This window comes from Podarcis raffonei, chromosome 1 (genome assembly GCF_027172205.1).
Source record: "Podarcis raffonei isolate rPodRaf1 chromosome 1, rPodRaf1.pri, whole genome shotgun sequence".
Classification (NCBI taxonomy): Eukaryota; Metazoa; Chordata; class Lepidosauria; order Squamata; family Lacertidae; genus Podarcis; species Podarcis raffonei.
The window spans coordinates 16970281-16997191 of NC_070602.1; the positions used below are offsets into that span (position 1 = coordinate 16970281).

Here is a 26911-nt window from a genome sequence, read left to right on the forward strand (position 1 = left end):
AAGCACAGACGTGTCTTATCTCTGTTCTGTTCTACTATTGATACAGTGAAGGCCATAGTTGCCTTCACAACTGATAAAGGAGAGGGCTCTGAGCATTTGTCTATACAGCTGGGCTTTTGTTTATGCATTGAGCTCAGAGCTCAAGTTAATGGATTTTAGCTAAGGAAAAATAGGGATTTTGGTGCAGTTTCAAGCTGCCTGCACAGTCAGTTTTGGGTTTTGGAAACCCATTCCTTCACATTAACCTTAAATTCATGTGTCCTTGTGTCTTATTTATCTCTAAGTGGGTGGCGGGCCCTCAACTCACAAGTTCGTTCTTCATGCTCCGTTCCTGTTTGTGTTGACTCTTCAGCTCCTACCCTGAACAAGCTTTACGCTTTAGCTGCGATTCCTGCATTGTAGGGGTTGGACTAGATGTCCCTTGGTGTCTCTTCCAACTCTGCAATTCTACGATTCCAGATGTGGCAACCATTTTGTGTTGTGCCACACCTCGATAGCAGCCATTTGGGGTTATGCCATGCCCCCCATGACAAGCAGTTTGTGGCTGGCACCTGGGGCACTCTCTCAAAATTTCAAGTCTGCCCACAACACCTCGAATCATTCGATTGTAAAATTAGGAAAGGGGCTGTAAAAGCAGGTAACTGACAAAAGCATGGAACTTATAATACTGGTGCCCTTTTCAGCTTCTGTCAGCTTTTGTCAGTTCTAAAGAGCTGTCAAGAAAAACACTTTCTAATTGGTCTGCAACCCCCATATAAGGATATTCTGGGTCCACTGGTGAGCAACAGTTCAAGACCGTTGCATTTACTTCTTCCTTGTGTTATTTTGTTCTCTCCTCCTCTAGAAACTGTACAAAGAGCTCGTCTGCAATAACAGCTGGCAATCAAAAAAAAAGTTGTCGTCTGATGACTTTCCCCTGTCATTCTCCCATAGTGAATATCCACTTCAAATGATCAGATGCCTACATATTGACATCCTGAAAAATGCTCAAACACTAATATTCTTTTGGCTACAGACTACATATAGCAGGAATGGGGGAGCTGGCTAGGGATGAAATTCTGTCTTCTTCCTTCTTATAGGAATGGTAGAGACAACTTTCAAAGGTCTCATGATGGCCATGATAAATACATCACAAGAGAGTTTCCTATATTTGGTTCCAGATAGAGTTTAGCTTACCCAGAAGAATTCCCCAAAGTTACTTAACCTGTCATGCATCAGACTTCAAGAAACCATTTCTTTTTTTTTCTTGTGCTAATATAAAAGGGGGAGATAAAGGTTTGTTCAGAGGCACACAGTGCTTTTGCTGTCAGATAATATCTTAGAGTTCTCATGTGATCTTAAATAATATTGTCAAATGCAAAAATACATAATGAAAATTAAATTCGCCTATCTCCATGTCTACAAATGTTATTGAAATGCTACACAAGTACAATACAGAATAGTATTAATTGCTATGAAAAAAGATTCCAGGCAGCTAAAAAAGCCAATGCAATTCTGGGCTGCATCAATAGGAGTATAGCATCCTATAGATCAAGTATAGCATCTAGATCAAGGGAAGTAATAGTGCCACTGTATTCTGCTCTGGTCAGACCTCACCTGGAGTACTGTGTTCAGTTCTGGGCACCACAGTTCAAGAAGGACACTGACAAACTGGAACATGTCCAGAGGAGGGCAACCAAAATGGTCAAAGGCCTGGAAACGATGCCTTATGAGGAACGGCTAAGGGAGCTGGGCATGTTTAGCCTGGAGAAGAGGAGGTTAAGGGGTGATATGATAGCCATGTTCAAATATATAAAAGGATGTCACATAGAGGAGGGAGAAAGGTTGTTTTCTGCTGCTCCAGAGAAGCGGACACGGAGCAATGGATCCAAACTACAAGAAAGAAGATTCCACCTAAACATTAGGAAGAACTTCCTGACAGTAAGAGCTGTTTGACAGTGGAATTTGCTGCCAAGGAGTGTGGTGGAGTCTCCTTCTTTGGAGGTCTTTAAGCAGAGGATTGACAACCATATGTCAGGAGTGCTCTGATGGTGTTTCCTGCTTGGCAGGGGGTTGGACTCGATGGCCCTTGTGGTCTCTTCCAACTCTATGATTCTATGATTCTATGAGATAATTTTTCTTTTTATTTATCAATGTCAGGCTGTGTATTATTTTAAGTTTCTGTTAAAATGTAACGGGATTACAAGCAATCATACAGTGAGCTGAAGCATTATCCTACAAAGTCCGGAAAAGGGCAACCAATAAGCATCATAGAAATCATAGCATCGTAGAATTGTAGAGTTGGAAGGGACCACGAGGGTCATCTAGTCCAACCCTCTGTGATGCGGGAATCTTGTACCCAACATGGGGCTTGAACCCATGACTCTGAGGTTAAGAAACTCATGTTCTACCAACTGAGGCCACCCAATGAAGCTGAAATCTGGGAGATTCAGACAAAAAGGTGCACACAGCACCTAGTTAAACTAAGGAATTGGTTTCTGCAAGTGAGAGTTATGGTGACTAACTTGGAAGACTCTTAAAAAGGATTAGACTGATCACATTTATGGAGGGTAAGGTTATCAGTAGCTACTAGACCCAGTAGCTATGTGCTACCTCCACAGCTAGAGGTATTATACGCAGGGCCAGATTTAGGTTTGATGAGGCCCTAAGCTACTGAAGGTAATGGGGCCCTTTATATGTCCAGCTGTCCTTTGTCAACAACAAATTGCCGCTGTTTTTTGTGTGTTGAATATATACTATATGGTAAACCTTACTTGAGAGTCCCATGGACTGCAAGAAGATCAAACGTATCCATTCTTAAGGAAATCAGTCCTGAGTGCTCACTGGAAGGACAGATCGTGAAGCTGAGGCTCCAATACTTTGGCCACCTCATGAGAAGAGAAGACTCCCTGGAGAAGACACTGATGCTGGGAAAGATGGAGGGCACAAGGAGAAGGGGGCGACAGAGGACGAGATGGTTGGATAGTGTTTTCGAGGTTACCAGCATGAGTTTGACCAAACTGCGGGAGGTAGTGGAGGACAGAGGTGCCTGGCGTGCTCTGGTCCATGGGGTCACGAAGAGTCGGACACGACTAAACGACTAAACAACAACAACAACAAACCTTACAGGTATCTAAAACCATTTGCACATAACAAAAATATGTATTTTAACATTAGATAACAGGTACAACAGCTTGACCTACATTCAACTGTGTTGCACTGCAGTCTGCAGCTGCATGCTACATGTTGCCATGCAACCTGCAGTCCGTGCAGGATGTAGGCACCCTATATATAGAAATGAGCAAACCAGTGATATTTTAGGGAGCAGGCTAGCAGGCAGGGCCCATGACTTACACCATAGGAGCCTACACAACACAAAACACTGTTGCTGTATGTAGGTTTTATTTTATTTGTTTTTTATCTTATATTTTGGAAATGTACATTCAGTTTTTGTTTTCCTTTTTTTGGGGGGGGCCAAGAGAGTGGGGCCCTAAGCTATAGCTTGTTTAGCTTATATGTAAATCCAGCACTGATTATGTCTTTGGACCCCAGTTGGTGTTGTGCTCTGGTCCAGCTTGTGGGGCTTCCTAGAGGCACCTGACTGGCCACTGGCAGAAGAGAGCACTGAACTAGACAGTCCTTGGCTCTTCTCATGTTCTTATGTCCCCTCACCACATGCTGTGACTCCTGCAGCAGCAACAAACCACCCCCCCTCACGTGTCTAGAAGCTAAAAATAATTAGGAGGCAAAGCTACAAACCACGCACTTAGCATAAGGTGCAGTTGGGCCCACAGTGGTCTTTGATTCCAGTCTCTGGAAATCATGTCAGGCCTTCCTTAGATAGAGAAAGTAGCCTTTAATCAATTCGTATAAAAAGAAGCAATTTAAAAATCACAAGACATGCATATCTTTTAAAGACGGAGTTGGGCAAGGGTGTAATATTCAAGGAATGTGCATTGTTATGCTAATAAGAAGCACAGGTTGCTGGTATCTCTTGATCAGCCGAGATCATAGCTGTGCAAAGACGACTGAAGATGACAAGGAATCTTAAGCTGATATTTGGATTTCTACCTTTTCCAAACGCAAAACGCCAGCATGGATATTTTCTGTTTCCGGAGGTCATGTGAAGCTTATATTGAAGGCCATGGCACCTTTGAGTCCCTGGATGATAATAGAATTGTAGGATTTTCTCTAAGGGACCCCAAGGGCTATCTAGTCCAACCCACTGCAAGACAGGAATCTCAACTAAGGCATCCATGACAAATGGCCATCCAATCTCTGATTTAAAACCTGCAACGGTGCATCTGGCCTCTTCTCTTTATAAAAGGTAAAGGGACCCCTGACCATTAGGTCCAGTCATGGCTGACTCTGGGGTAGCGGTGCTCATCTCACTTTATCGGCTGAGGGAGCTGGCGTACAGCTTCCGGGTCATGTGGCCAGCATGACTAAGCCGCTTCTGGCGAACCAGAGCAGCACACGGAAACACCCTTTACCTTCCTGCCGGAGCGGTACCTATTTATCTACTTGCACTTGCTTTCGAACTGCTAGGTTGGCAGGAGCAGGGACCAAGCAATGGGAGCTCACCCCATCGCAGGGATTCGAACCACTGACCTTCTGATCGGCAAGTCCTAGGCTCTGTGGTTTAACCCACAGCGCCACCCGCGTCCCTTCTCTTTATAGTTTGAGGCAAATGTCTGAGATGGACTCTTTTTGATAAATGGGTTAGCTGCTGTTATTTGTAAACTGGTATTTAGTGAGCGGTTACAAGTTGTTGTGCATTTTAAGGATGGTGTTATTTGATGGGCTCTTTTTATCTTATTTGACCACCCCATGGCTCGTGTAAAGGGTACGGTGGTACCTCGCAAGACGAATGCCTCGCAAGACGGAAAACTCGCAAGAAGAAAGAGTTTTCCGTTTTTCGAGGTGCTTCGCCAGACGAATTTCCCTATGGGCTTGCTTCGCAAGAAGAAAGCCCATAGGGAAATCTCCGGGGACCTCTTTTAAAACGCTGGCAGTCGGGAGCAAAGACTTTCGCCCACTGCCGGCCATCAGAAGAGGTCCTGGACCTCTTCTGAAGGCCGGCGGGGGGCAAAAGTCTTTGCTCCCCCCGCCTGCCTTCCCAGGATAGCGGAGAAGCGCTTCGCGTTTCTCCGCTATCCCGACGGCTTTTGAAGGCAGGCGGGGGGGAGCAAATACTTTCACCCACCGCCGGCCTTCAGAAGAGGTCCTGGACCTCTTCTGAAGGCCAGCGGGGAGCAAAAGTCTTTGCTCCCCCGCGCCTGCCTTCCCCGGACAGCGGAGACTTCTCCGCTGTCCCGGGGCGATCTTAAAATGCTGGCGGGCAGCAGCGAAGCCTTCGCTGCCGACCCCCAGCATTTTAAAAGCCCCCGGGACAGCGGAGACTTCTCCGCTGTCCTGGGGGCTTTTAAAATGCTGGCGGTCGGCAGCAAAGCCCTCCTGTCCCCGGAGCTTGCAGAGCGGGAGGTGGGGAGAAGGGCTTTTCTTCCCACCGCCAGCCTTCAGAACAGCCTTCTGAAGGCTGGCGGTGGGAAGAAAAGCCCTTGCCCCCCCCCCAGCCTTCAGAAGAGGTTGGGGGACAGACTGTCCCCGGACCTGGTCTGAAGGCGGTTTCCATAGGAACGCACTGATTGATTTTCAATGCATTCCTATGGGAAACCGTGCTTCGCAAGACAAAAAACTCGCAAGAAGAAAAAACTCGCGGAACGAATTAATTTCGTCTTGCGAGGTACCACTGTAGCCTATAAATCATCCAAAGAACTAATAATGGTGAATAGAATAAGCCAATGAGCATGTAGAAAGGAAGGGAAGCAAAAATGTTCTATGGGGATCCTATTCTGTAACAGCAGAAGGCTTAAAATCCGGGGCAATCCTTAAAATAGGGGATGAGCCCTCTTGCTTTACAAAAGAGAAAAGCGACCTGTTTTTACATTGCTGTTATAATCTCCCTGTGAGCTATCAGCTTTCTATTAACCCATCACCGTTAAAAGCTGAGATTGCAACAAAATTGCCAGCTTTGAGCAATCAGCAAAGTAGTCGTGCAGCAAATCTAGGGCTCTCCATCATTTTGTCAAACTGAAAATAGAGCTTCCTTCTATAGAATTAAAAATACAAAAATAACCGCTATTCATCAAAGAGGCTATTTTAGCTGCTATAATCAACTGGACTACAATAGATTAGAGTGTTATCCTCCCAAGTGTAAAAGCGCTACTTCTGCTTATGAGGTCTATAGCTGCTGTTAATTTACAAACTATCTCTGTGTCGTTTAAGCTTACAACACACTTTCCCCATTAAGATATACAAGAGCGAGTCTCATCTCCCTGCGTGGGGCTTGCGTTGCGGCGGGGTTGGGCTAGATGTCCTTTGCGGGTCCCTTCGGACTCCACAGCTCGACAAGTCTTTGACTTTCTTCCAAGTTATTTATATATTTATTTGCCCACCCTTCAGTGTAAGGTCCCAGGGTGAGTTGCAACAATCAAAACACAATATTAAAAAAAACCCAGCTTAACAACAACAAGGGACAAGCTACCCAAGGAGCACAAGGTAACATGCCTAGTTCTTCCTCTCTCGTCTTTTGTCTTCACAACAACCCTAAGAGGTAGTGACTGGCCCCAAAGTCACCCAACGAGCTTCTTGGGGATTTGAAGGCTGGTCTCCCAAGTCCTAATCTCAAACACTCTAACCACTACACCACATTGCCTTTCACACAGGTTTGGTCTGATTTTTAGGCTGCAATCTTATATCCATTTACCCGGGAGTAAGCCCCATTGAACACAGTGGGACATACATCTGTATGGGCATGCACAGGATTGAATTATAAATGTGGCAGTGAATGCACACTGTTTAGATATCATTTACTATAATCCACAATAAAAGCAGATTGGGGATCTGAGTAAAATGTAGGTTGAATCATAGAACTGTAGAGTTGTAAGGGATCATCTAGTCCAGGCATTTCCAAAGTCCGTTTCAGGGGCCTAATTCGACCTGCCGGTCGGTTTAATCTAGCCTGTGGCAGTTTAGTTCCTGGGGTAAAATCCTTAAAAAACCCTCAAATCTGGCCCTCTTTGAAACAATTTTGGACACCACTGATCTAGTCCAGCCCCCTGCAATGCAGGAATCTTTTGCCCAACACGGAGCTCAAACCCACGACCCTCAGGTTACAAGTCTCATGCTCTGCCAACTGAGCTATCATGCAAACATTTTTGCTCTGAATTGAATATTGAGGGTAATTTTGGATGGCATGGATAGTTCACTTATTTAGTTTAGCTATTGCCAAACACTACATGTTTTCTCTCTCCATTCCAGGAAGTTTTCCAACCCAAAATGTTTGTAATAGGGGGAAGCATGCTTTAAAATATACTACATTTTTTTAAAAAAATGAGAAGCAGAAGCAAAGATTAATTATATTAGGGAAAATAGCTTGCCCAAATGTTTATATTCGGCAAAATTCCATCCATAAATGTGTATATTAGGAGAAATAAACTGTGGAAGGCTGACAAATTTTCTTGAGGACTTAAAAAAATAAATCGCAAGCTGATTAAGGAAATGTGGCAAACCGAGCTCAAAATTGGGGGAATGCGAGACTGGAAGAAACTGAAATGGTCAGATTCATTCATCCCTACCTAGGTGATTACAGGAGATGAATGGATCCTCAAAACTTGTGTTTGTCTTTTGTACAGCTTTAACTTTCACAGCTCTTCAGGTTTCAGAGACTGTGCCAGGGTTCCTGTCTTCTTCCAAGCAAGAAGCTGACTTGTGAAGGTTATGAGTCTTCCTCACTTAAGTGCTTCAGTGGAAGCGATTTGCAAGCTTCAGAATGTATTTCATGGTATCTTTCCATTAGCATAAAGAGAAAAGGCCAGAACACCATGACCTCATTTATCCAAATAGCCTGGAGGATGCTTAAATCACTTGGGTAATCATGTTGTTGTTGTTTATTCATTTAGTCGTGTCCAATTCTTCGTGACCCCATGGACCAGAGCACGCCAGGCACTCCTGTCTTCCATTGCCTTCCAGAGTTTCGTCAAATTCATGTTGGTCACTTTGAGAACACTGTCCAACCATCTCATCCTCTGTCGTCCCCTTCTCCTTGTGCCCGCAATCTTTCCCAACATCAGGGTCTTTTCCAGGGAGTCTTCTCTTCTCATGAGGTGGCCAAAGTATTGGAGCCTCAGCTTCAGGATCTGTCCTTCCAGTGAGCACTCAGGGCTGATTTCCTTCAGAATGGATCGGTTTGATCTTCTTGCAGTCCATGGGACTCTCAAGAATCTCCTTCAGCACCATAATTCAAAAGCATCAATTCTTCGGTGATCAGACTTCTTTATGGTCCAGCTCCTTCATGGATCTCTGCCTTGTCATGGTGAAGGGGCTTGAACAACTTAGAGAAGCTATGAGCTATGCCATGCAGGGCCACCCAAGGTGGACAGGTCATAGTGGAGAGTTTTGAATAAACGTAATCCACCTGGAGCAGGAACCGGCAAGCCGCTCCAGTATCCCTGCCAAGAAAACTCCATGGACAAAGGCAACAGGCATATAAAACTCTATGGGTAATCATAAGTTTAGATAAAGGAGAAATACAAATTACACAGGGTTCAACTGTCATGTGGGATGTGCCTTTTAAAGGAATGCATATAAAAAAGAGAGAGAAGTTAGTGCCTTGTATTGTATTATATTATATTACCTTTCTTAGCCAAACCTGTAGGCATAAGTGTACAGCTGTAATAAGCAGATTCTGTCTGAGTTCCATAGGATTCCCAGTTATAACTGGTGTTGAGCTAACCGTAATGGCAAAAGCTCTGAATGGTTTTAGATGTCTCTGAGATTTTGGTTTAGAGAGAATGCTTTTACTTAGTACTTAGTATTCTCAAAATCCAATTTTGCCAAAGACAAAATCAGGATGTTCTTGGGAGTGACATCATTGAATTGCTGATCTTGTACAATACTGATTGCCAAAGAGGAGGCTATGTGGTTTTCTATATAGTAGGTGTTCAATTTAAGAGCTTCCCATGCATTTTCTCTGCAACCCTTGCAAAAAAACTGGAAAGGTAGGTCATTATTATTTTCCCCATATTACAGACAGTATGGCAGCAGCTGTGTGTGTGTGTGTATGAGAGAGAGAGAGAGAGAGAGAGAGAGAGAGAGAGAGAGAGAGAGAGAGAAAGAAAGAGAATTGTGTTCCTAAGACCACCTGTAAGCTTTGTGGGTGAGGTGAGAGGATGAAAACGGAAATATGAGTGACTGGGTTTATAATTCTGTGTCATAAATCTTAGCTTGTTCTAGCACCTTAACAGACACCTAAACATTAGCAATTCCAGATCAGAGCTACAAAGTGAAAACATTGCTTTTGTTGCTTTGCTGTGTTTGCTAACAGAAATTAACATGATTAGGATTTGTTCAGCAATCTTCAATTATTTTACGGAAGCTATGCAAATATTTATGAGGATGTCTCCAAACAGCATGAGCAAATGGAACAAAATCTTTATTCCACAAGGTTCAAACTCTCCGTTTAGCCGGCCAATCTACCACTGTTAGGGGCATTTTAACAAACAGGATGCAATCCATCCTATCAAACTACCAAATACTCTCCACATTGTAATGCATCCAAATGGGGTGAGATGGGAATGCAATCAGAGCTCTGCAATTCTTTGATTCATGTATATCATAACAGCAGAGGAAGCTGCCTTCTCCTGAGTCAGACCATTGGTCCATCTACCTCAGTATTGTCTGGCAGTGGCTCTCTAGGTTGAGGAGTCTTTTCCAACCTTCATATGCCAGGAATTGAACCTGGGTCCTTATGCTATGGCCTTTCCTCGTGGAAAGTACCTGTGTAGTGTGGTGCTAGTGGTGCTGCACACGTCATCCTCATATGAGGGCTCTGACCAGGAATGAGCAAATCTCTCATTTTTCATTTCTCTTGGTTCTTATTTTTCCCATCTTAAGTTCAGTTTGCCTAGGGCGGCCATACATCCCAGATGTATGCTGGGATTTGTCCACCAAAAATGGCGTCCGGGCGTATGGCAGCCCACATAGGAAGCATTGATATATTTTTTTTACGAATTCTCTGAAAAATATCTCAACAACTTTTGTGTCCCGATTTTCACTTTTTGAACTATGGCAACCCTAGTTTGCCATATTTCCACATCAGTTTGCTTAAAATAAAACAAAAAAAGTAATTGCAAAAATTTGTCAGCACACTAAACTGTACATTTAAAATCCCATTTTGCCTGATATGCACATTATTTATAATATGATGCATTTTTGTATCTACTTTCACTGCTGCAGGCACTTTCACACACACTTTCCCCAGCTATGTGGATTTTTCTGCATATTTTTGGTTAGAGAACTAAATTACAAAAATTCAGAGAAGTGTGAATTTCTTAGGATAGCTGTGTTACAGTTTGCCTATTGTTTCAGGGATTGCATATAATTGGAGGGTTTGCATTCAAACCAGTAAAGGCATTTCCACACATACTTTCTTGTAACATAAGGACTCCCATGCACATTTTTGGTTGGAGAACTACATTGCAGAAAACTAAATTCGAGCCAATGTGGCGTACTGGTTAGAGTGTTGGACCAAGACCTGGGAGTGCAGGGTTCAAATCCCCAGTCGGCAGGGATTAAATAAGGAGGGGGGGAGTCATGTATGGCACCTTAGAGAAAAAAAATGTGGGTTATAGATGCAATAACTAAAAAAAAATAATGAATTTACAAAATTCAGAAAAGTGTAGATTTCTAAGTCTAGCTGTTTATCAGTTCATGTATTGTTTCAGGAAGTACAGATTAGGCAGATGTGTTTTTATACATGGGCCAGACTGAATTTCTCCCCCAAGTCCAAGTTACCCCTATGTTCTAAGAACAAGCCACTAAACCCAATTTCTTCTTCTTCTTATCTTGGTCAGTTCCTCAGCTCTCATTAACATACACATTCCCACTTTATATCTGTTGGATGCACTCACTTGTGGCTTCCGGATCTTATAACCTCTCGAAAATTAACATCCAGGGGAGCATTAGAAACCACTGTTTGCTCACTCTGAGACGGCTTCTTTATAGGCGGAGTGAATTCTGAGCCAGTCTGCTCAGAGCTAATAACCTGCCAATTACACTCCTATGCTTTTGCCTTCTCCTATTGGAATTGTTCTGCTGGAAACAAGGCCGGGTCTCCTTTTTTGTGTGTGTGGAAGATATCAAGCCGAACTAACATCACAGGTTTTATGATCCATATACTATGAATTTGTTTGGAGCAACATGACCTGTCATGGCCATAATTGTCCCTCTTCTGTTGATCAGGACAAAGCTAATTCAATCTGTGGGCGGGTAGGTGGGAAGGAAGCAGAAATCACTCTCTGACGTGCTTTGAAATCACCCAGGAGCTGCTCAGTGGGAGCAGTTTGCCACTTTCCGATTTTAATAATCTCCTTTATATCATAGCCCTGTGTTCCACACATGCGGATAATTAACCTTGATATTTGTTCAGGGCCCACAGTACAAATAATTCCCCACACTGTCAGTTATCAGTGATACAGAAAGTGATGATGGAAGGGCTGTGTCATATTGATACAAAGCAAGACATTTGGGAGAAGACTGGTGCATACTCTGGTTTGCTTATCACACCTAATCTTTCATGTTTCATTTTAATAGTAAATATTGGAGGGAGTGAACTTCTTGAAGCAAGAAAGCTTCTTCAAAGAAAGAATAGGAATAGTCAGCATGCGGCAATGAAAATGTTACTGTCGCAAGTGAAGACTGAAGAGGCGACTGGTTTTTGGCAAACTCAGTTGTTTGCTAAAGGGCAATGGTTTTATTTATTTATCACATCCATGCCCTAACTTTACTCCAAGGATGCTCAAGGTGGCAAACATAGCTCTCCCTCCAGCATTTTATCCTCTCAGCAACCCTGTTGGCTAAGTTAAATGCAGAAGTTAGGTTGTTGTGAAGATAAAAGGGAGATAATCCCCATGGAAGAATGTTAGGTAAAGGTAAAGGGACCCCTGACCATTAGGTCCAGTCGTGACCGACTCGGGTTGCGGCGCTCATCTCGCTTTACTGGCCGAGGGAGCCGGCGTACAGCTTCCGGGTCATGTGGCCAGCATGACTAAGCCGCTTCTGGCGAACCAGAGCAGTGCACGGAAACGACGTTTACCTTCCTGCCGGAGCAGGACCTATTTATCTACTTGCACTTTGACGTGCTTTCGAACTGCTAGGTTGGCAGGAGCAGGGACCGAGCAACGGGAGCTCACCCCGTCGCAGGGATTCGAACTGCCGACCTCCTGATTGGCAAGTCCTAGGCTCTGTGGTTTAACCCACAGCGCCACCCATGTCCCCAATGTTAGGATAGATATGTAATAATAATAATAAGTGCCTCGACTCCAAATGTCCACCAAAAGCAGGGCTTCTAACCAGAGGGTTGTATATTCAACTAAACCCTAGTCAGAGGAGGCCCACTGAAATAAAAGAACCTAATTCAGTCATGTCCAGTAACTTCAGCGGACCTGTTCTGAGTAGAATGGCATTGAATAAGAGGAGACTGAGAGGAGATATGATGGCCATCTTCAAAGATCTCAAGGGCTGTCACATGGAAGATGGAGCAAGCTTGTTTTCTCCTGCTCTGGAGGGTAGAACTTGAACCACTGGCTTTAAGTTACAAGAAAGGAGATTCTGACTAAAAACCAGGAAAAATTTTATGGTGGCAAGAGCAGTTTGACAGTCAAACGGGCTCCCCCAGGAGGTGGTGGGTTCTCCTTCCTGTTGGCATGCAACCAGGGAAACGGGGGCAATTGGCAGGCCCCCAGCTGGCTCCAGCTCACCGGCCGGTGTGCCGGGCGAACTTCAGTCCTTGGTGCAGCATGAATCTGCAACCCGAGCTTCAGAAGCCAGGACACGCTACACAGCAGAGTAAACACTACGCAACAGAAGTGGCAGGAGAGGCTGTGTGAGCATATTTACAAGCAGTTTATTCAGCATACATCAGGACAAAAGGAAACATGTCTGATCTCCTTTGTGTCCGAAGCAAGGCAGCATAAGCAAAAGCTATACACAAACGGAAGTTCCCAGCAAGCTGTGCTGGAGTGTAAACAGGCATGTGGCACACAACAATCATGCATGTTCCTTAAGGTGGAACGGAACATCCCAACACTTCCTTGGAGGTTATTGAGCAGAGGTTGGGTGCCTATCTGTCATGGATGCTTTAGCTGAGGTTCCTGCATTGCAGGGAATTGGACTAGATGACCCTTGTGATCCCTTCCAACTCTACAATTCCATGATTCCATAAATACCATCCACAGTATATTCATGGCTTCTCCTTTTATGCCATGTAGGAAAGAACCAGTATGGTATAGTGGTCTGAGTGATGGACCAGGAGTGGGAGAACCCAGGTTCATGTCCCTGCTCCGTCATGAAGCTCACTGGGTGCTCTTGAGCTGGCTACTATCTCTCAGCGTAACTTATCTCACAGGGCTGTTGGGATAAAAATGCAGGGGTCAGGGGAACACGTGTGCTCCCTTGGTCTCCTTGGAGAGGGAGGAAAGGCACAACAAGAATGGAATAAATCAATTACATAAAAGCACATCTTCAGCCATGCTCATCTCAGATGGATGCTAGGGAGACAGGACACCGGTGAATTTCAGATAAAACTGCCGATATACTTAATCAAGAGTAAATATTACTACAAATTCCACAGCGCTCACAAAGTTTAAGGAACGTTTCCCTGAGGAGACCAGAGTTGTCGCCCGTAGGAATATAAGTACATGTGGAGAGTTGAGGGAGGGGGGAGGTAGGTTAAAAAATGGGAAAGGAAGTTAGGAAAGAAACAACTGCAAAAATGACGCTCTCATTCAGATGGAAATGAGAAAGTCTTTTTCTGAGTTTGGATGGCATAGATAGGTTAAAATTGCCCTACATAATTAAATGCTCTGCCTACAGTGCTGCCTTGGGGAAGCAGGCTCTCAATTATGGTGTGCCTTCCAATTGGGGATTCTTCTTTAGTGAGATAACAACAGTGTTTCCTCACCTAGAGGATTTAGGCTTTTTCTTCTTCTTTTTTTAAAAAAACCCCTCCATAATGTGAAACGCAGTGTAGAATGGAGACCTCAGCCCCTGTCCTCAATGGACTTCTATGCTGAAGAGTAATTGTACTATCTAGACTTGCACTAGCATCAGTTCCTTTTCCTTTAAAGAAAGCAGGTGGGATGGTTGGGAAAATTGGCTACTGGTGCAGTAAAGTACGAGAGAACAGAAATCGACATGGATTATTGGGTGTGCTGTGAACATTGCAAGCCAGTTTTTGTTTTAACAGATTGTGAATTGTGTTTCCATTACTGTGTTTATCTTTTTAATGTATAGTTCCTTATATTTCTTTTGCTTTACATTACGGATGGTTTCCTTGGTGCATCTTTGAGTAACGAAGATAGCAATAAAGAGAATGGGGTGTTAAAAGGAAGGGTGGAGCATTTGCTTCTAATGCTAATATAGACATTGTAATGTATGGAAAAGAAAGTCACAGCAAATGGCCTTAAATATACACCCTTCTTCTTTTTTCGTATTCGTACTATAACCTTGCTGAATTTTGCATGTGCCTCTTCCCTGAATTTCTATTTCTTTCTCTTCCACCCCCAAATCTGAAAATGTCCTCTGGAGAATTATGGAGCATATAGATGTGTGTGTCAGCAGACAGAATAGATATTTCAGATCCCAAGACACTTCAGATGAATGCCCTGCTTTGCAGAATTAGCACGTTTCAGCAAACAAGCCATCCATATTGAAAGCAAATGTGCAGAATGGATAACCTAATTTGGTCTTTGCAGGCTCCCAGACTTAGCAAATGGCTGACTCTAAAGAACCAGTCCAGCCTATTTTCACAATAACTCTTGCACACTTAAAAAAAAAAGTGTGTAAATGAATTATTTGACTGGGAAACAACTGATTCGAAAGGGAACCTTAAGCCATGGGCTTAAATATTCTTCATCCTGAGGATCATCCCAATGGCATCTACTGATAAGAGGTGGTCACCAAGCCAGGTGTTATTTACTAAATTCCCAGTTTGTTATCTATTCTATACTATCAAAATTTCAGCTTAGCAAAGGAGTGGGTCTCCTTTTTCACTGCCAGTGGCTGACTGGGTCAGGCAAATGCTGGGAGGCCATCTGTTGCCTCTACCAATGCCTTTCCTATCTAATTCTAGACATAGAAAATCGGGATGTTAGGAGAAGGTTTGTCTGGAACCCTTTTCTATGCGGGTTAGAACATACGAACACCCAAACATTCAGTTCCCCTACCTGCAGCCTGAAATGGTGCAGTCCAATCAAGAGCTGTCTCATGTGATTCAGCAGTCATGTGGCTCAGCTTCCACCTGTTTCATAGACTGAGAACTTTGGGATAGTTTTAATCCAGCTGTGCAGGTCAACTCGCATTTTACTCTGGTGGTTTAGGAACTTCCACGGAGTACACAAGTTTCCTGTAGGAACATAAAACTGAACTTTGGATCAGAGGCTGAAATAATGGCTTGTAATGTGTATGCCATGAATGGGAGAAAAATTAGGTACAGTTGCAACTTACATGCAATTAACTTGTGCACATTTAGCTTTACACACTTGGCAAAAAAGAGTTTCTAAAAAAATAGAAAGGGGACAGGCATCCGAGGGGAAAGATTTTGGCAACTCCACCAGCCATTCAACCCAATGTGTTTTGACAATACACGATTTTGGCTTTATGCGCTATCCCCAGAAAGGCAACCTGGCATAAGCTGAGCGTCGCCTGTATATTTTCTTGTCAATGAAGGTTCTACCTATGAATTACAGACCAATTCCACATGTCCAACTTTGGAATCAGAGTGAACCGATGTGTGAAAATGCCCCATGTCAAGCTTCCATTATTTTAAAAAGCAAAACGAGTGTGCCTTCAGTTCTCCATCATATGCTGCTTAGTAAGGAAGAGAACACAGCAGAGGAAAAGAAATATTCGGAAGGGGGGGTGGAAATGGCATTTCATACAATTGCTCTTTAGCTTGGGGAAACAGCATTTGACAGCTCGTGTTGTGAGGGGAAAGACGTTGATTGAATTGTCTTTGTTTGCAGGGTCAACATTACGAAGAAGAAAAAAGAGCTTTAAGCCACGAAATAATAGCCCTCAATAACCATCTGATAGAAGCCAAGGTGACAATTGATAAATTGTCAGAAGATAATGTAAGTACTTTGAATAGTGGCTATTTGTCATGATCACGTATGGAAATATATGTTATCTGAGATTGTGGGTTGCTGGATTAACTACGCGAATTCAACTATCCCACTTACCTGTATCAGTGTGGCTGCTTTAAGAAGTTTTCTCTATTAGTTCAGGGGTGGATAACATGTGGTCTCCAGATGTTGTTGGACTCCAAACTCCATCATCATCATCATATATATATATATATATATATATATATATATATATATATATACACAGTGGTGCCTCGCAAGACGAAAAGAATCCGTTCCGCGATTCTCTTCGTCTAGCGGTTTTTTCGTCTTGCGAAGCAACCCCATTAGCGGCTAAGCGGATTAGCGCTATTAGCGATTTAGCGCTGTTAGCGGCTTAGCGGGCTTAGCAGCTAAGCTGTTAAAAGGCTATTAACGGCTTAGCGGCTTTGAACAAGGGGGGGAGCGGGAAAAAATGGCGAGACTCGCAAGACGTTTTCGTCTTGCGAAGCAAGCCCATAGGGAAATTCGTCTTGCGAAGCGCCTCCTCAACGGAAAACCCTTTCGTCTTGCGGGTTTTTCGTCTTGCGAGGCATTCGTCTTGCGGGGCACCACTGTATATATATATTTTACATATTTTACATATGCTTCATTGTCAAAGCTTTTATTGCCCTTATCATCTATCGTGAAAATTGCTTTGAAAATCGCTTCACAGGAAGCGATTCATAAATTCATTAATTAAATCCCTAACCGTTGGCCATGCTAGCTGAGGCTTCTGGGAGCTGGAATACAGCACCATAGGGAGGTCCGCAAGACCCCCTTCCCTGTCCTATTTGTTGTGTGTGTGATGCGGCGGTGAAAATCGCCAGAACTAATCTAGGACTAATTTAAGTGTTACTTCTCAATCACCCACCCAACCCCCAGTCGGTTGCTGCCAAAAATCTTTTATCCATGAGAAAATTCCAGACACATAGGTGGCACCAGAGGAAGGAGGTGGGCCTCCCCAACATATAACACACCTCTCTCTATCCTCTACCTCTTTTGTCGGATCCTTGTGGTCACTTTGCATAAGCAAATAAAAAAACTGAGCCATAAATTGGGAATTGAAATAAGACAGTGCTGAGCTGCAATCCTAAGGATGGATCAAGAGGACTTGCTTCAGGGGAAATCTTTACTATGGGATCTAAACATCCCCCCCCCAATCAATGTACTGTACTGTTATTTCTCTTTTGGAAATATAACATGTGGAACAAGTCTTACCCACCCCAGAAATGCATCTGATCTCTTCTGGGTTTGTTCCCTCCCCGTACAATATTTTTTCATGGTCCTATCACTGACCACACAGTGGAGACACCTAGAAGACCCCCAGCTGCATTTTCCAGTCAAAGCATGGTGGTCTCACCATAGGAGCCAACTCCTAGGGGTCGAAGTCCCTTTGGGGGCCCCAATAAAATATTTGAGGGGGCCAGTCCTCCCTCAAAGTTCATAGGCATTGCCATTCAACTGGTGTGTGTACACCGCATCTTGTGATTGATTATGCAGGGAAGGGCTTACCTGCCCCCCACCCAATATTTTATTCAAATTGGCACCCATGGGTTGCACCATTGCTAGCTGATTGCCTCACCCATACATACCCGGGCTACACAGGGATGGCAGTTGAATTTATGCAAACTGGCAGTGATTAGCACAGTTAGCCTCACTGAAACAAAACACTCCTGGCTATGTTGAATACCATGCAAGGAGTAGGTTTTTAGTAACAAGCGGGGGGGGGGTAGTCTCTCCATTGTCCCCAAGCTGAATTTTCAATCACAATGCTAATTGCATGTGTGAATCAAGCTGAAAGATGGAAGTGATAGAAGAGCAGTTCTTCAGGCCAGAAAGCATGTGCTCATTCGATTCAAAATCATTGTTCTCATTGTTACTCAAGAAAGATTGCCAGCAGCTATACTGGTTGTAGTAAACAGCATCAGTCTGCCCTTTGAGGGGCACGTGGAACATGTTCAGTCCTTGAGGCTTCTCCTGTATTCTCTCTGGGTCCTAAAAGTAAGTTAAATTAAGGAACAAAATGGAAGAAAAGTCTCCCATCCCTTTTTCCCTCTTTCACCGCACCACCATCACCTGGGACAGGATGAGACAGGAAACTTTCCTGCCATGAACTTCCTGAAGTTAACACAGCATTCCCCAACCCTGTGCCCTCCAGATGTTGTTGGACTTAAAGTCCCATCAGCCCCAACCAGCATGGCCAGTGGTCAGGGACGGTGGGAACTGGAGTCTAAAACACAAAAGCAAAATAAAGAAGAAAAACTCAACTGGATCAGCCCAAAGACCTGTTTACTCCATCAGCCTGTCCTCACAGTGGCCATGGCAAGCCCCCAAGCAAGACTTGCATGCAACAGCACTCTATATAGTCCTCATGACCAGAATTGATTGATAGCTTGATCACCCCTGATTTTTTCTATTCCCTCCATCACATATTCTTTCAACCCCCAACTAGGGCCCCTGAAGATCTGGAATTCAGTGTCTGGAATTTATTTAACAAAATATTCAGATGGGCAGTGGAGAGTAAAGAAGAGATAACAGTATCATTCCTGACCACTAGCCATGCTGGCTGGCTGGGACTGACATGGGAGTTGTAGTCCAAAGCATGTGGAGGGCACCTCGTTGGCTGCCCCTGAGATAGGGGTTTGGGTGGTCATGCCAGCCAAATAGATGCTGAGACTATAGACTACCTGTTACCATGGGAGCCTATCTCGTTTCCATATTGTCACCTATTCATAATTTTGAGAGAGCTGCCGATAAGGGGAGTCACCAGCATGTTGGGACGGTGTCATGGAACCACCCTCCCAACAGCAGCATCCTTGCTGCTTTGCTGCAGAGTGTTAGTGAGGTTCGGGCACCAGTGCCATCTTTGTAAGCCGCTGGATTCTGTAGCACTGCCACAGACCACCCTCTTCTGGTCCAGAAGAGAAAAGGAAAGTGGTCATGAACCCAGTTTGCCCCTATTTTCTGTGATAGCAGACTTGTGTGTGTCCAAACGACCTTCAATCAGTGCGGCTTTCATTTTCCCCCAAAGCATTAAAGGAGGAAAATAGGAGCCTCTGGAGAAAACAAATTATTTTGTTTTGTGTGGTGTGTGTGTTTTTTTATCAAATAAGTTGAGTAGTGTTGTAGCAAAGTAATGCATAGTGTTTTGTTTTCCGTTCTCGTTTTGGAAACTGAAATTGCTGTGCATGGTAATAGTGGGTGGCTGGCATGTTTTACAACACTGCATCGAATCACGAAAATAAACAAGGCTACTAGATAGCCATGGCAACCATTGCACTTGGTCATGATGACAATAAACCCCTTGATGTCATCCTTGTTTGTTCCCGCCCACATGGACAAGGAAGGATGTGTCTGTCAGTTGCCAGGTTAAAATGGGGAAGCCCGAAAGCACACACAGCAGTCCAGTGAAGCTCTCTGGACTATAATGCATCCTCAGACCACAAGGTTCCTGAAAATAGTTTTCTACCATTCCATGTGCACTATATTGAACTATAAGCCCATAAGTGTATTTCCTAATACATGGGGTATTACATCTATAGATACATGCATTTCATTGCCGGCTATAGGAATCAGGCTGTTCAATGTTTATATCTCTGTTTCCATATCATTTTTATTTTTATTTTTACAGGAGCTCTATAGGAAGGATTGCAACTTAGCTGCTCAGCTGCTCCAGTGTAGCAAGAATTACGACAGGGCGCATAAGCTTTCCGAGGTAATGTAAACTAAATGCATCTCTGAAAATCACTCAAGCAGCTGCTGCTGTGACTTGCTTCTACTCCTCAAGAGCAATGGAAGGGAGAGGGCGGGCAGGAGCAAAGAATGACAAGGCAACCGCAGTATCAGTGGAGGGTAACATATGAACCGTAGTCCACGGGATATGGTGTACCACTCATTAAAAGTCCTGCATACATCTGGTACACAGGCTGAGACCCTACCTGCCCACCGACTGTCTCACCAGAGTGGTGCATGCTCTAGTTATCTCCCGCTTGGTCTCCTGCAATGTGCTCTACATGGGGCTACCTTTGAAGGTGACCCGGAAACTACAACTAATCCAGAATGCGGCAGCTAGACTGGTAACTGGGGGCAGCCGCTGGGACCACATAACACCAGTCCTGAGAGATCTGCATTGGCTCCCAGTACGTTTCTGAGCACAATTCAAAGTGTTGGTGTTGACCTTTAAAGCCCTAAACGGCCTCGGCCCAGTATACCTGAAGGAGCGTCTCCACCCCCATCGTTCTGCCCGGACGCTGAGGTCCAGTGCCGAGGGCCTTCTGGTGGTTCCCTCATTGTGAGAAGCAAAGCTACAGGGAACCAGGCAGAGGGCCTTCTCGGTAGTGGCACCCGCCCTGAGGAACGCCCTCCCATCAGATGTCAAAGAGATAAACAACTACCTGACATTTAGAAGACATCTGAAGGCAGCCCTGTTCAGAGAAGTTTTTAATGTGTGACATTGGCTTGGGAGACCCAGCCAGATGGGCGGGGTACAAATAAATTATTATTATTATTATTATTATTATTATTATTATTATTATTATTTATAAAATATTTATTAAGGTTTTACAAAACATATATCACATAAAACAAAACGAAAACATCAACAACGAACAAAAAATACACACTTAACAACAAAAAAAAGATAAGAAAAAAGAAAGAAGAAAAATTCCACTTTTTAAATTTCAAAAATCCATATCCCTCTTTCCTGACCTCCTCACATCCCCCTTTTTTGTATTCCTCTTTATTCCGTCCAATTCAGCAAACCCTTTTTCCAAACTTGTTTAAAATTATATATTTCCAGTTATTATGTTTCTAATTTCCCATATCTTGAACCTTTACACCACCTTATATACTTTGACATAATATTATTCTAGTCATACCCCCTCCTTATTAAAATTCCTCTTTTCAGAACTCTTTTAACCATATCCCAAATGCCGTGTTGCCTTCACCTCCCACATTATTATTATTATTATTATTATTATTATTATTATTATTATTATGAAGGGGATTCCTGGGATTGGAATTATTGGGTGGCAAGGCAGCAAGGATAGGGTGGAAGTAAAGGAAGTCTTTTCATAACTCAAGGACTGCAAGGCTGAACTGGAAGACTAAAGAGGGTCCAACAAGCCCAGTGATGCTTGTTGGACCAAAAGAAATTAAGTTCAACCCCACCCAACATTCTCTCCCTGAATGGGATGGCCATAGTAATCATGATCTTTCTTGTGAACTTCCTGGTGGTGTCTAGTTGGCTGTTTATGCTGAATTCCATGGACCTTAAGTCTGATGTAGCATGTACAGTTCTATTGTACTTATTGTCAGGCTTCCATCCCAGAACACAGCAGCGCTTACTTCAGAGTAAGGTCTTCATTCAAGCTAGCAGTGATACAGACTTAATAGCAACCACAGGTCCAGGAGTCAGGAGTTCAGGGTCCAGAGCAGGGCTTTCTGAACTGTGTGTCGCAACACATGAGTGTGTCGGCTGCGGTGTGTAGGTGTGTCATGCAAACGCTCCCCATGCACATTCCCGGGACTGGAAAGGGGTTAGTTTAACCTCCTGTTTGCTAGGAAAACTGATTTACTGTGTCACGAAATGATGCATGTCTAAAAAGTGTGTCCCCAACATGGAAAGTTCAGAAAGCTCTGGTCCAGAGAAAGGAACTGAACAAGAGGAGAAGGCAGCAGAAGGCTAGGGCCTTGTAGCCACAAGCCCACCACTACTTTCAAAGGTGGGGTCCATTGCACCTGTCCTACCCTATAGATACTTCACTGAATAGGATTGTGCATGGATTGGGGGGGCTGATATGGATCAGGACTCTGACAACAGCTGTGTGCTAATGGTGGCATCAACTCTTGGTCCCCTGCTGCAGTCTGAAACTGGATCAGGCACCTCACATTTATTATTTGCATAGGGAGCAAAGCACCCATTGAGAACTCCCCCCTCCATGAAAATAGCAGGTGCCCCCCCATCTCAGGGTTGCATTTGGTAGAAAATGGTTAAACTCTCACCTCACATGTACCAATATCTGAATCTTGACTGGGAACCCACGCTGGCTGTTTGTGAAAGAAAGATTTTCCACTCAAGGGCAACCAGCACAATTGTGTGATTTAACACACACACACATTAGTGTTAAACTAATGTGTAGTCAGTGCTTTTTTTCCAGGGGGTACTCAATGGTACACAGTTCTGGCACCTCTTTTTGTTGTTGTTAAAAAGTATGGCACAGACTGTAACAACTTCATGGTGAGTACCGACACCTGTTTTTCGAGAGTGAGAGAAAAGCACTGTGTGTAGTTTAACACACCCCCTGCAATGAATTTGGCGCCTTAACACTAGCAGTGGCTTCCTGGCAAGATGAGTGCTTTCCTAAAACTCAAATTAAGATCAGCGCATTGCTCCTGCAAAACACTTCAGTTTAAAAAAGTAAAGCCTGCTGCCATGGACAGTTCCTCTCTTGCAAATATTTGTCATGGCAACAAACCTGAAAGCTACTTTCGGCATTTTGTTGTGCAGGGATGCCACAAAATCCGCTACTGTAACGCCATAAACCCACAAGCAATGTGCGTGCTTATCCTCCCTGCCTTCTTCCCCACACCGTAGTCGGGGCCATTGCTGAGTCCGACACTTATAAAAAATTGAGTGCAATTGTGTCCTTGGGGTGTTGTTCCAAAGCATGAGAGCTACAAGCTTTACATTCACAACGAAAACAAGTGAAAACAGAAGCTTGCAATTCTGGGTTGACAATTTGCAAGTGCATTTCTGTGTTCAACAGTGAAGGCTCAGCAGAGTGTATGAGTTCAGAAGAGGGGAAGCAAGGGAGGGCAGATATGTTAAAATATTGCAAATTACTGATAATAATTCAGTAAGCAGCTAAAATCCTTAACTAGGCAGTGCAATTAACCATGTTTGTGTGCCTGAATTAATATTTAGCTGATGAATGCAACTATATTGTTTCCATCCTTCCTTAAAAAAAAAAAAAGATGTCAGATTTGTGGCCTTCAGAAGCTAGGGCTTCTGGGTCACAAACGATGCCTTAAGACAGTAGTCGCCAACCTGGTGTCCTCCATATGTTGTGGACTACAACTCCCATTAGCCCCAGATAGCATGACCAATGGTCAGAGATGATGGGAATTCTACTCCACATCTGAACAGCGCCATGCTGGCTATTGCTGCCTTAGTGAGCTCCTGATTTGACCACATTTCACCCAGCTTTCTCCTCCCACCTCCTGTTTATTACAGCTGCCATCTGAATTTCAGGAACGCGTCAGCATCCACCTGGAGAAGCACGGATGCAGCCTCTCAGTACCTCTGTGTCATACATCCTTTGCAGACAACATACCGACTTGCGTCATTGCTAAGGTCCTGGAAAAGCCTGACCCCAACAGCCTTTCTTTGCACTTGTCAAGCTCATCGAACAGAGATCTCGCCTTCCAGGACTCTGTCGGAAAGCTTGCCCAAAGGCCTCAATACAAGTCCGACATCTACTGCAGCGATACAGCTCTTTACTGCCCTGATGAAAGACGCAGGGAGAGGAGGCAGAGTGTTGACATGCAAGTCAAAGATGTTGGGTTCCTGAGGTCCCAGAATTCCACGGACAGCACCGTCGAAGAAGATGGCTTCCATTCCAGCTTCTCCCACGAAGCTTTCCCAGAATACGTTACCTCTCTGCCAACTTCTAGCTCCTACTCCAGCTTCAGTGTGACGTCCGAGGAGAAGGAGAACGCCCAGGCTAGCACGCTGACCGCCTCTCAGCAAGCAATCTACCTGAGCAGCCGGGATGAGATGTTTGAAAGAAAGCCATCTTCAGGTTATGACCACCAGGGGAGCCCGAGGTTTGCAAAGTCTAAGTCCATCCAGCACATGGAGCTGGCTGACGACAACAACTCCCCGACCTTCACTAGGACTATGTCGCCTTATGCAAGTGAGCCTTATCATTTCTCGGCCATAACTACCCAACAAGCTTTAGCATCGCAGAAGATGCACAGTGAGTGCAGGAACACCAACTTGTCCGAAGAGGACCTCCCGGGACGTTGGAGGCAGCTGAGCGTTGAGGATATCGGTGCGTATTCTTACAGGAACAGTGGCAGGCTTTCGCCCTGCAGTTTCTCGGAGCAGTACTACAGAAGCCCCATCAAGAAAGCCGACAGCCGGTCGAGTCCCATTTACGCCAGTTACAAAGGCGATAGCTTCTCAGAGGGAGACGACATCTGTCAGAGCAGGCTTGTGGATTCTTGCTTCCTGAGGACCGACAGTGGCCTGAACATTGACATCAGCACTAGCTGCAAACAGGACAAGCTGTCCTCCTCTTACAAAACGAAAGAGCCGAGAGACAAAATGAACGAAAGGATCACAGTCCAGGTGTGCAGTAGTAAAAGCATTGACGGAAGCCCGGTGTTGAAAAGAGAATACGTTGACGTCAGTCCGAACAGCTCAGCAGAGTCCCTCAACCAGAGTTCTATGGAGGCTTCAGAGATCCACCAGTCTTCCATTGAGCAAGGAAGCCATTCGAGCCTCCATAGCAAGCAGCAACAGTTTCAACGGACTGGAAGTACAGGCTTGAGTCGGAAGGACAGCCTCACGAAAGCACAATTGTACGGAACCCTCCTCAATTAAACATCTTCCAAAGTTGCAATAAGGAGACAAACATCACAATGACAAAAGGTGACATTTGATACTTCTAGCATACGGTAGGCTGCTGAGCAACAGTATTACAAATTATATATTCATATTCACAATAGTACTGTTTTAAAGGGATGGGGAAAACCCAAATCTGATTATTTAAAAAGGAAAAAAAAAACATTAAGCGGCACTTTTCACACGATGACTTTTCCATCTTGGATACCAACCCTTTGCCCACTTTTATATCCTGAGATATTTTTATAAACAAATCAGTATTTATTAGACTGTCCTTAGTACTCTCAAGCGCTTCGAGTGACACTTTTTTGTCCCCTTCAAGTAGGTTTCTTATTTATTTTTTGTGCATGAGGCCACATGTGCCTGAATTCTTGGAGGAGAAGGGTTTAAAAAGAGAGGAGGGCGGGGGGGCGAGAGAAAGATAGAATCCTTATCACAAGGACAAATCAAATCTCTGTATGGTTCTTTAAAAGTTTGGGTTGTGTGTGGTGCAGGATGTACAAGAATGGTGATGTTATAAAGAAGTATATTTTTAAAAATGCAATGGAAACAAAAATGACCCACTAAGTTCTTTAATACAGATGTATTTCGGAGTAAGAACAATTGGGGGGGGGGACAAATGCACAAAATGATACAGATATTTTGGTTGGTCTGTCCCATTGTGTTTCTACTTTTCTGCCCTGTACACTACCTCAAAATTAATTGAGGGTTTCTTTGTCACTTATTTTTCTGTAGGCTTGCATTTATATTGTTTCAAATGCATGGAGTGTCATAATTAGTACTGTATTTTGCATTACTTAATAAAAGACACCAGTGGAAATGTTTTGATTTTTTTATTTGATTTTTTATTTTTTGGTCATTAAAAGATGTTCTAAGAGAATGCTGTTAATGAGTATTGTGTTCAGCAGGGTCAATTTGGTACCGATGTAATGTTTATAGTCATGTGAAGTTACAAATACTGCATCTAGCGATGGAGGAGGAGTTTGATTCATTATCCCTATGGACTCCCCCATTCTACCTTTGGTTCTGCCCAAAGATTCAAATCAAGATGAGCAATTAAGAGGGAGTCACAACTAAGTACGGGGGAGACAATTCCATTTGCATTTAAAGGTGAACCGACCTCATTCACATTTTCCGGAACACAGGAGCCAACTCCTGGGGATAAAATCCCTTCGCCCCACCCCATAAAATTGGGCCCCTCCAAAGTAAATGGGCAATGCTGTTCAAATGGTCTGGGTGTGTCCCATCATGCAATCAATTATGTAAGTGGGGCTTACCTGCCCCCCCCCATATTTTATTCAAGTTCTGGAACAAGATGTGAACTGAAACACAGCCATCCCAAGAAATTTGCACATCTCTGAATTTTGTATTGCAGTTCTCCAACCAAGTAATGTGTAGAAAAATGCAAATACTATGGTAAAGTGTGCAGTGCATATACAGTCATACCTTGGTTTTTGAACAGCTTAGTTCTCAAACGTCTTGACTCCCAAACGCCACAAACCCGGAAGTGACTTTTCCGAATTTGCGAACTATTTTTGGAAGCTGAACGTCTGATGGGGCTTCCGTGGCTTCTGATTGGCTGCAGCAGCTTCCTGCAGCCAATCAGAAGCCACGCCTTAGTATCCAAACATTTTGGAAGTTGAACGGACTTCCGGAACGGATTCCGTTCGACTTCCAAGGTACCACTGTATTAATGAAAACATACAAAAATGCACTATATATGGGAAATTTGCTTTTGGGGGAGGAAGCGAATAAGAGAAATTTGCACTTAAATGCTGAGTTTTTTAAAAGTTGCAAAACGATGAGGAAATGTGGAGACCTCAGCTTTATGTTGGACAAATGAGAAATCTGAATTGGAACATTTGCTCTTCCCAAATTACATCTGATCACTGGTCCACCTACCTCTTTACGGCCTGCTCAATCCAAGGGCAGCCTATGTGTTCTGGCTCCAGCACAATAAGGTTGTGGTTCGATGACCCGACCCCCACGAAGTGAAATGAAGACACAAGGACAAGTGATATAAGGTTGATGGGCTAGAAAAGGCCACAACTTTATTGATTACAGCAATGAAAAGGGT

At 43.9% G+C, this 26911-nt stretch overlaps 1 protein-coding gene across 3 annotated transcripts in view; it reads left to right on the top strand.

Moving 5' to 3' along the window:
- Nucleotides 1-25654, top strand: part of BEGAIN (brain enriched guanylate kinase associated) — a 153488-nt gene extending 127834 nt beyond the window's left edge. For 2 of the 3 annotated variants that reach the window (XM_053373337.1, XM_053373520.1), the window contains 3 exons: nt 16065-16172; nt 19837-19920; nt 23440-25654. In XM_053373337.1, the coding sequence (XP_053229312.1) occupies nt 16065-16172; nt 19837-19920; nt 23440-24813 (1566 nt within the window). In that variant the 3' untranslated portion in view covers nt 24814-25654. The remainder of the gene's footprint in view (nt 1-16064; nt 16173-19836; nt 19921-23439) is intronic. The other variant, XM_053373425.1, reaches the window with a different exon arrangement.
- The last annotated feature ends 1257 nt before the right edge of the window (nt 25655-26911 follow it).